This window comes from Chaetura pelagica, unplaced genomic scaffold, assembly GCF_000747805.2.
Source record: "Chaetura pelagica isolate M959 unplaced genomic scaffold, ChaPel_1.0 scaffold274, whole genome shotgun sequence".
Lineage (NCBI taxonomy): Eukaryota > Metazoa > Chordata > Aves > Apodiformes > Apodidae > Chaetura > Chaetura pelagica.
The window spans coordinates 1,498,365-1,509,295 of NW_009952983.1; the positions used below are offsets into that span (position 1 = coordinate 1,498,365).

The window sequence follows — 10,931 nt, forward strand, 5'->3', positions numbered from 1 at the left end:
CCTCCCTAAACCAGACTCACCAGCACACAACTGAGCCTCAGCACAACTCTCCAGCTAAAAATTCCCTACAGGTTATGAAAATTCAGGGTTGACAGCAACAGGAGCAGCCAAGTGACCCCAGGCATCCTTCACAGCACCAACCTGAAGCTCCAGGGAGGTTTCCCTGGTCCCCCTGAGGGGCTGCCAGGTAGGATCCCCATGGGACCACCCTCAAGACCCCAGCATCAGTGTCAGGAAGGATCCATATGCTCCCCGTGCATTGCTGAGTAAATTGTTATGGTTACTGGAGGGTTTGCTGGGTTTTTTTCCTCCTCTTTTAGAAAGAATTCTTATCAATTTAACATAATACCACCACTCAATAACTATTCTTATCTTAAAAGGTCATTCAGGTAGTTATAATTCAACATTTCATCTACATTCACATTATCTGGAGGGAAACAGCCTGTGGACTTGGTACTTTTTTTAAATAATCCACTTCTTGGGAACTGTAAGATTTCATTTTTTTTTTTTAAGAATCCTACCCAAGAACCAAGCTGACCCCACAGGCAACTTGAACACACCAGGGAACATGCAGAAAAAAGGTAGAAAAATCACATTGATGTTTGCTGCCTGGGAAAACAACGGGAATACCCCAGAAGGAAAACTATAAAAAACCAGGGAAAGGCACGAACGTAAACCACAGCTGCTGCAGAAACACTATGTTCTCCTTGCACACGTCAGATCAGCCAAGTTTCTCCACAACAAGAGTTGTGGTTTTTTTTTCCTCCACATTTTTTCTCCCAATCTCCTTCCTTTTTCACTTCCCATTGCAGAAGAGGGACAGAGGAAAGGGGGCAACAGGAAAAACTCGAGGCCCAGAAGAAACGATCTGGGATGTTCAGGGTGTTTTCTTCTTTGAAAACACAGAAACCAGAAAAAAAAGTCGTGGCATGGAAAGGGAGTTTTAAAATGTCTCATGCTAAACCTGGACAAACCCTGTTTTATCCACCACCCACTCAATTACTTCTTATAATAGCAATTTAAAACTGCCAACTCAACACATGCCCATACCCCACCAGGGACGAGCATGGGCAAGGAGCAGGGATAACTGGCTAAAAATAAGGCTGGTTTGGGGGTTTAAATGAGTTTTATTTTTAAAAAAAGTAACAGAAAAGCAGCTTTTTAAAGCACCCTATGCTTCCACTCCAGGGCTGCCTCGAGCAGAGCAAAGCTGTTGAGTCCTGCAGATGAACACACAGTATCACAGAATCCCTTAAGTTGGAAAAGACCTTCAAGATCCTCAAGTCCAACCATTAACCCCACTCTGCCCAGCCGAGCACTGAGCCACGTCCCCAGGCACCACATCTAGGTGACTTTTAAACATATCCAGGGATGGTGGCTCAACCACCTCCCCGGGCAGCCTGCTCCAATGTCTGACAACCCTTTCAGTGAAAAAGTTCTTCCTAAAGTCTAGTCTAAACCTTCCCTGGGGCAGCTGGAGGCCATTCCCTCTTGTTCTATCACCAGTTACTTTTGAGAAAAGCCCAGTCCCTGCCTCTTTACAACCTTTCAGGTAGTTTTAGAGGGTGATGAGGTCTCCCCTCTGCCTCCTTTCTTCAGACTTAATAGCCCCAGTTAATGTTACTTTAAGTAAAATAACATTTTTAGGCACAAAAGCTCAACAGGCTGGGCCATGTCCAGCTCCTGCAGATGTTGGTGGAGGCTTGCAGGGATCACAGCAGATGCTGGCTCAGCCCTTGGTAAAACCAAGCCATCACCACCATCCATCCCTGTCTTCTGTAACAGAAAGTCCCACGTTCACAACACAAAATGACCACGAGTTTGTTCAAGCACACACAGCAGAAGGTCTTCTCCCACCCCATGGATTATTTTTATATAACACAAGAAAGTTTTTTGCACTACAGCTCAAGCACTGCAGATGCCCAGAAATGGCTGCAAAGGGCAGCAGCCTGAATTAATAGCAGCAAACCATACGGTTATTACCCCAGTCTCAACTCCCGAGGTCACGAGTCCACAGACTTCACCAGCGAGCAAGCAGAGCCCCAGCCTGGGAAGCTCTCAGACCCCAGGCAGCTCTCAAGAGCACACAGCCCCACCAGGAGAACCACACTGCAATTCAGAAACCTGGAGCACAACCGTACCAAGCCACGGAGCCACCACATGCAAATGCAGAAATAAAGCCACGAGCTGTGAGCCAGGTATCAGGTGGGTGAGTGCACGTTGCTCTGGAGCGTGTCCAGAGAAGGGCAGGGGAGCTGGGGAAGGGGATGGAGCACAAGTGTGAGGAGGAGCAGCTGAGGGAGCTGGGGGTGTCCAGCCTGGAGACAAGGAGGTGAGGGGAGACCTGCTGGCTCTGCAGCTGCTGAGAGGAGGTTGGAGCCAGGGGGGTCGGGCTCTGCTCCCCAGGAACAAGGGGTGGGACAAGAGGAAACAGCCTCAAGTTGTGCCTGGGGAGTTTTAGACTGCATACTGGTAACAATTCTTCCCCAAAGGGCTGTCAGGCCCTGGCCCAGGCTGCCCAGGGCAGGGCTGGAGTCCCCATCCCTGGAGGGATTTCAAATCCATGTAGATGTGGTGCTGAGGGACATGGGGCAGTGGTGGCCTTGGCAGGGCTGGGGTAACAGGTGGACTTGATGAACCTACAGGGCTTTTTCAACCAAAACGATTCTGTGACCCTATAAATCCTTCCCTTACTTAGACAGCTTTGCCTCCTGCATGGAAAGGCCAGCAAGAGCCCTGCCTCACACAGCCCTGCCTCACTCCTGCCAGGTACAGAGCAAACTGGGGTTCTGCCTCCAGAGCAGGTCCCTTCACCCCAACCAGGCTCACCTTCTGCTCCTAACCCAGAATTAGATCACATGATGGCAGAGACAATCCCAACCCCTCTGCCCTGGGAAAGAAAACCCCTTCCAAGAGAGAAAACAATCCCACCCTTGTTTTGATGAGATCCTGTGTCCCCCTCCACCCCCAAGTTAACTCATCTGCTGCGGAAGAGGAAGCGGCGCAGGCGGAAAGTCGGGAACGGATCTGCTCACTCCAACCTCAATTTTATTTGTAATTCCTGGGGCCAAGATGGAAAGCCACAGGCTTGGCTGGTTGCCACTGCCAAACTCGTGACCTCTGCAAGTCTCTGGGTCTCCTTCTCGGGACCAGAGCACCGGAAAAACAAACAGACTCGGGAGCTTTTTGGGAGGAGAGGGGCGAGCAGGGGAGCCCGGGCAGCCCCTGCACCGGGGCCTGCGGCCTTTCAGGTGCCTCAGCAGCTCTTGTGCAATCAAGAGTTAGCAAAAAAAATAGAGTCATGTTCTTGTTTATTCAGTGGAGAGAAAATACAGGGGCACATGCACACCCAGAGGTATATGTGCACAGCCAATTCATGTAAAGGTTCATCCCAGCTGCAACCCTTGGAGCCAAGCCCCACTCCCAAGTTTCTGCAGACAGAAAAGGTTTCAGACACGACAATTTGTGCTTGGCCGTGGGCTCCTGCGTTCTCTTGGCATCCCCCAAGAAGTGGGGAGAAGAGTGGGGCCATCAGGTGGGAACCCCCAAAGCACAGCTCAGCAGCTGCTGGAACACACCAGCTTCTCCACCCTCGGATGAATCCAACCCTGAGGAGCTGTCAGCTTTGGGGCTGGGGTGCAGTGGCAGGGCAAGGGGTGCCCTTTCTGCCAGCAGTTCTCTGCAGTAACACTAGACACAAGCATGAAGGCAGAGAGCTAGAGCACTGACGAATGCAGCTTAAAATAAAGCAAGCGTTCACACTAATTACTATTTCTGTTACTCATGCTGATTGCAAACATAACTCCCAGTTTGGGGAAAGAAACTGCTTCCACAGGCCACAAATTAAATAAATAATAGTGGTGTGTTGTTTTTTTTCTGGAAGACGAGGAGAAGAAGCCAGGGCTTGTGAAACTACAGGAAGATGGGAATTTGCACCGTGATCCACTGGGTCCCCAGAAAACTTCAGCAACTGCTTCAGGGAGACTTTGCAGGAAACTTTGGCTGACCTGAGGATCAGCTGTTTTGAAAGCAACTGGCCTGAACACAAACGTGTGGAATATAAATGGCGAGACGGGCACAAGCTCCGCTCAGATGCCGAGGTCTGAGATGCCAAAGGATGTAACTGAGCAGACAATCATCCACCAGCAGCAGCCTGGGCTCTGAGCAGAGCACTCTGCCCATTCATCCATTTAATCTCATTTGAAGATAAGTGTATTTGTAAACTAGATTATTTTAATTGATGGCTCCGCAGTTGGTTCTTATTCAGCTCCTGATCTAAAGCTATCCTTGGCCTCTCCCATCTACCTTGATGGGTAGAAGGCTGCCATGCCCTGTGTGGTTCCTCCCCTACATGTATGGCCTTAGGGCAGAACTTAATCCCAACTACTTTTCCAAGCACAAAGATAAGGTATCTGTGCAGAAGGGGAGCATTTGGATAGACATCAAGTGACAACAAGCCAGCCCAGGCAGAAAACTCTGGCTCTGATCTGCAACGATGCTCACAACATTTACCTGCTTCTTTTACATGCACTTCTACAGTAGGATTTTCATAGAATTACCAGCTGGTTTGGGTTGGAAGGGACCTTGAAGATCATCCAGTCCCAACCCCCCTGCATGGGCAGGGACACCTCCCACCAGCCCAGGTTGCTCCAAGCCCCATCCAACCTGCCCTTCAACACTGCCAGGGATGGGGCAGCCACAGCTTCTCTGGGCAACCTGGGCCAGGGTCTCACCACCCTCACAGCAAAGAATTTCTTCCTAATGTTTGAAACTGCTACCCCCTCATCCCATCACTCCCTGCCCTGGTCCAAAGTCCCTCCCCAGCTCACCATCGGTACTGCTTGTGCTTTAGGAAGGAGCCAGAGGGAGCTTCCCCCTCCTTCTCCACCAAGGGTGCCAGGAAACATGAGGGAAGGTGTTTTTAGGCAAACAGGAGAAAACACAAAAGAGTTAAGCACAAGCCTAGGGCCGTTTCCTCCCGGTCCCATTAGTGGGGTGAGGGGGAGAATGAAGAGAAACTTTCTTCACACCTGCCACAGACGTGCCTCCAGCCAACACAGGCCTGGGGTGCTTCCCACAGCTACTCTGAAAAGCACCTTTTAAAAATAAAAATTGAATTTTTGAATTTCAAGAGAGCACTGGGCATGTAGCCTTGCTCAAATCCCCTGGCCACTATTGCTCTGTACCTCTACACCCCTCCCCTTGCTACTCTCCAAAGAACCCAGCCCAGATAGCTTTTAGCCATCCAGTTTGCAAACAAAACCTGGGCAAGACGCATGGCAGCAGCTCAAGCAACAGCACACAAACTAAAAGCAGCCAGTGCCCAACAGCTCGGCAGATCTCCCCATTTAAGAGTCCCAGCTCATGGTTTTTAATGAGCTGAGCTGGCAGGGCTGCTCACACCCCCCTCTGGGAAGAGACAAGTGAGCTGGTGGACCATGCGATGCCAACGTCCGATGCCAACATCCGGCATCGCACTTAGAACTTCCTACTGCTCCCACTGAGCACAGGGCTTAGCTCCTCGCCCCATCCTCATCCCAGGATGCCCCCTCTCGTCCCCTCCCACCCCATGAGACAGCCCAGTGATGCTCTCACACAGCCTGAGGGCACATAAACTGGAGCTCAGCACTGCAACAGTAAACCAAGAAAAACAGAAATATTAGAACCATCTTCAAACTTGGCACTGGGATGAGTTTCCATCAGTAGGGGTCATGGCAAAATTTGCACAGTGGAGGTTACTGATCAGCTAGGAGACTATGGCTGGGGGGGGAGGACAGCCATAGGGATGGAGCCACAAGAACTTAAGGATATGAAGTGAGGTCTGAAGGATTCGGAATGCCTTTGAACAGACAAGCTGGTACAGCTGGTGGGAGAAAACACCATGCCACAACCAGACAAGCCCAAGCTTTAGACTGGATGTTAGGGCAAATTACTGAAAGAGTGGTCAAGCATTGCAACAGGCTGCCCAGGGAAGTGGTGGAGTCACCATCCCCGAAGGTGTTAAAAAAACAGACAGACATGGCACTTTGGAACATGGTTTAGTGGGCACGGAGGTGTTGGGTTGACAGTTGGACTTTATTTTAGAGGTATTTTCCGACATCAGCGATCCTATGATTCTGTGATTCTTTGAGCTGGTGCACCTTTCTGCCTGGCGACTTTTTCCAGCTGCATCACTTGGTCTAATTAAAGACACAACAGCTCCCTGCAACCCTTGTCTCTTCCTTCAGCCACTCCTTCCCAGGGCAAGAAATCTAGGCCATTCTGATGCTCTCACTGTGGAACCTGACAGCCTGCTGAAATAAAGATTTTGACCTTAACATGTGAAGTACTTAACATCCTGTGCACAGGGCAAAGAAAGCTTGTTGTCCTTCAGGACCAAGAGCTTAAAGCTGTCACACTGCTACCATCAGGGCAGATGGTGCTTGGATGCCTGCAGGACCCACAGGAGTCTTTGGGCATCTCCACTGGCCAGCAGGAGTGAGGAAGCCACAGCCCTTCCAATGCTGGTGTTGGTGGGATGGCACGAGTGACCATGCAGGAAAAAAATCTCAGTGACAACTCTGGCCATCAGAAAGGGGATGCCTGAGCAGGTGGGAGCAGAAGCACATCCTGCACTCTGTGCCAAAAGCCTTTGGACTGTGTTTCATGGATACAGCTGCCCAGGTCTCCTCACAGGGTCCACATCCCACAGAGCAGCTCTACTAGCATCCCTTGGTGTCTCAGCCAGGAGCAGGAGCACCATGGGTCCTGCTCCCACCACAGGTCCTGGAGCACCATGGGGCACATCATGCTTCTTCTGCCTGACCTTTGCTGGCAGCTCAGAGGAGGTCACCATGTCCTGACAGCTCTGAGCAGCTGGGACCAAAGCCGCCCAGCCAGCCCAGGCTGGAAGGAAGGAAGGAAGTTATAGCAGGCTTTTAAATAGCACTATGGAATACCTGAAACTTCTATTTCTGTGCAAGGATAATATGGTTTCCATATTCTTCTCCATGCACTGCAGGCCAAGCAATTTGTGCTCAAACTCAATTAGCATCAAGCCATGTTCTCCACCAGTTAAACCAGCCTCCCTGTAGCCACCATGCAGGACAACTACAAGCTGTACATTTCACCTAATGAAGAAACATATAGATTTCCTTCCATGTTTGCTTCTCACTTCTATTTTATCTCTGTAATCAAGCAACATCTTTAAATATACTATGGACTTCAGGAGGTCTCCCAGTGGCCTGTACCACACGTAGTCACCACATCTCCAGTCTGTTACGAGACACCAGTGCAGCTTTCTGAAAGATGTCTCTCATCTGACGTGGCCAATGTGGTTATATCCATGCTTAAGCAGGTATCCAAAGAGCCAGAAGCAGGAGCCCCCACAGGGCCTTCTGAGGGTCATACATGGCTGTGCACAGCAGAGCCACTTCAGGTGTGCAGCCCCAATGAGGTCTCTGCTGTCACTATCAAATATGCCTTCACACTTGTAAAAAATACAACGTAGGACTCCTTCAAAATAAACATACTTGCTTCTCCATGTCAATTAACTAGTTACATAGAATTATTTTTCTTCCTTGATGTTTTCCCATCTCATCTGTCACACAGCACACTTCTCACCTGGAGTCCACCTGGCACGAAACAACCTGGACACCTCTGTTGAGAGAGGAGCTTTCCTCCATGCCTGGCCCACACACCCAAAGGCTCATAAGCCCAGCTCCACCAACCCGTGAGGATTTCAGGCTCCCATCTCCCTTTGGACCCTCTTCTGATCTCAGTTGTTGGTAATTATATTCCCAAGAACAGTGCCCATCTACTAAGGAATGCAACAGGGCTGCCACCTCCTTCTGAACTAGAGGTTTTCCCACCTCTCCAACAAGGCTGGGGCAAGTGACAGGCCCTGCAAACACAAAAAAACTCAATTCTCACCAGGACCTGCTCTTTAAGTCAACCCAGACACATGGTCCAGCACATTGATTAGGACCAGTATTGCTGAAGTCATGGTGACACCCTTATCCAGCCAGAGGATTTCACCCATATTTCATTGAAGTTGACCACACCACACCTTACAGCCAGCTCCTACCCCCCCATTTAGGCTGTGCACCCCTGTCAACCCCACAGTGACTTGTGAACCACCAGTGCCACATCCCCAACATCAACAAGGATGCTGGTGGGGCACCTACAAGCAGAGAGTCACCACTTCCAAGTCAGCAAACACCTGGAAAACGTACCAGAAGCCACCTCAGCCCCAGCTTGGGAGGGAATCAAGCCCAAATGAATTAAACAAACAATGGGACTTAGACAGTAAAGAGTAACAGAAGGTTAGATGATGATGACACTGCCTTTCAGAAGAACTTGGTGTGATTCCACTGCCAAGCAAGAGACAAAACACCAGCCTGCAGGACAGGTGCTCAACTGGAGTAATTTTAAAACTACAGGTGGTTTTGTGAAGAAGACAACCTTAATACTGGAGACTAAAAGCTACTTCCCAAGAGCTCTTGGCTGCAAAGCTCTGCTACCCTTCCCTCCACCACTTCCTGCTCCAAGGGATGCATGGAGATGTCCATCCCATGGGAAAGCGTGGCAAGAAAGAACTCAAAGGATCCAGGCTTTTGCTATCCAGAGTTAGACGCCCTGGAGGCACAGCTCTTTTTTTGGAAGACACCTCAGGGAAAGCACAGGCAGCTCCACAAATGCTCCAAGAGACAGGCAGGAGGCGGGATGCCAAGCTCTGCTCACAGGAGAAATCCCTGTGCCAAGCAAGGTCAATGGGATTACAGGGGCAAGCAGGGATTGCCTGCACGAGTAGAGATGGGAAGGGCCCAGGCCCTGGTTCCCACCCTGGTTTACACGGAGCCAATGGCACCACCACACGAGACTTGGCATCTGGGAAGACTTCAAAATGTTGCTTTCCTTTATAATCTGCCTTTTCTGTGGGCAGGAGGTAAATCAGCCCCCTCCCCAAAATGGTATTAACCAACCCACAGGGACTCAACTACCACCAAAAAAAAAAAAAAATAATAAAATCATCATTATTAAAATTGGAATGAAAAATTGCAACGCTGGCAATAGAAACTAGAATTAAAAAAGAGATGGCAGGGGGAATTGCAGGAAGGCTGTGCCACAGGAGGCTGCACATTCATCCCGGAGCAGCTGAGCTTGGATCACACCCCCTCCCCATCCACATCCCCATCCCCCCCGGGGCCTCCCCCCCCAAAGGGATGAGGTTGGGCCCTTCAGCTGTTTATAAAAGCAGCAGCAGCAGCATCTCGCCCAGCCGCACTCGGCAGCATCCCTGCCTCTCATTCCTGCGAGCTATATAAGGGAATTCCAATCCCAATTCCAAGCTGGCTCTCCCCCCCCACCCCATCCCCTCCTGCACCAGGAGCAGCCCCCGGGGCTCGGTTTCCTGCAGGAGGATTTGAAACCCGTCCGGGGCAGAACACGGGGCTGGTCCTTGTCATCAAATGGCGGCGCGGGCAGCTGCCAAATCCTGCCGGGCTCGGTGCTCTCTAATAGGGAACAGCTGGGAAGAGGACCCTGCAATTCCTCCCTCCCCGGGAACACTGGGGGGGGGGGTTCTGTTTGGGATCCAGCGGCCACCGCTCCCAACGGGGCACATCCCAAAAAACAAAGCTCCCGGGATGTGATACAACAGGGATGCTCTGCAAGGGGGGGGATGGGGGAAGCTGCTTCGCCTTTTCCCCCCCCCCCCATGATTTTTAATTTATTTTGAGGGAACACAGAACGACGCAACTCCCAGCCTCATTTTCCCCTTCCCTACCCTCACCCAGCATTCCAGAAACTCAAGACTGAAAGCAACTCCCTGCATCCCAGCTCGGGAACAGCCGCGTTCCCACCGCGCATCAACGCCCGGACTTATTTGCACATCCCGCTGCTCCCAACTCCCATTTTACTCCCTCGGAGTCACGAGCAACTCGGAACGGGTGCAGAAACAACTCCGGGACGGGTTTTTCGCAGCCCCCTGCACATTTTTTTCCTGCATCCTGGACTTTTCAGGGGACATAAAAACCCACCCTACTCCTATTTTCTTTAGGAAAAACACAAGGGGGGCATTCAGAGCCGCAGGGCGGGGGGGGGAGAAAAATGCGTCCAAACAGGATCTGAATGATGAAATAGGAATTGCCACATTATTTTGAAAAAAAAAGGATAAACCAGCTTGCCCAGACCTTTAAAATTAAAAGAGTTTAAGGTCGAGACGGGCTCCTTGTGCGTTGTTGCAGAAAGCAAAGCAAGCCACGTTGTCCAAAAAAGAAGCCCTAGAAAATCCAGACTCTACGTGACCTGACTTACTTATTGCACAGGAAACTGCATGGAAGGAGGAAGGGGAGGGAGAAGGGTGGAAAAAAAAACAACAAAAAACCACCCAACACACACACACAACACACACAACACACACACACACACAACACACCAACCAACACAAAACCCGGGCGACAACACCACCCATCATTCCCGCTGCCGCCGCAGACAAGTTTGCTGCGGGGAAAAAAAAACAGTTAAAAAATAGGAATAATGATTAAAAAAAACCACCGAACAAAAAAAGAACAGAAAAAAATAGAGAGGGGCGATGGAACCTGGGGGGGGGGGTGGTTGGGGTTTTGTTTTTTGAATTTTGCCTGCATTAGAGCATCAAGGGGGGGATGGATATAAATATATATAGATATGTAGATATGTATGTAGGAAAGGAATAAACCAGGCACTCACCGGGGTTGTTGGCTTCCCCTTCGAGGATGTGGAGCTCGGTGCAGTCCGCCAGGGAATGCTCCAGGCAGAGCTGGAGGAAACGAGCCTGGGTCCGGCTGAGGCGTTTGAGCAAGGAGAGCAACGCAACAGTCTGTTCGCACTCGTTCCAGCCCTTGAACCAGCCGGCCAGCACGCCGACCTGGTCTCGAAACATCATGGTGAGACCCCCCTGCTGCGGTTCT

At 50.6% G+C, this 10,931-nt stretch overlaps 1 protein-coding gene across 1 annotated transcript in view; it reads right to left on the reverse strand.

Annotated features, from left to right (window-relative positions):
• The window catches only part of SAMD4A (sterile alpha motif domain containing 4A), a 113,754-nt gene extending 102,848 nt beyond the window's left edge, over positions 1 to 10,906 (reverse strand). The window contains 1 exon segment of the mRNA XM_009996457.1: positions 10,711 to 10,906. Within this exon segment, the coding sequence (XP_009994759.1) occupies positions 10,711 to 10,906 (196 nt within the window).
• Positions 10,907 to 10,931: the final 25 nt, after the last annotated feature.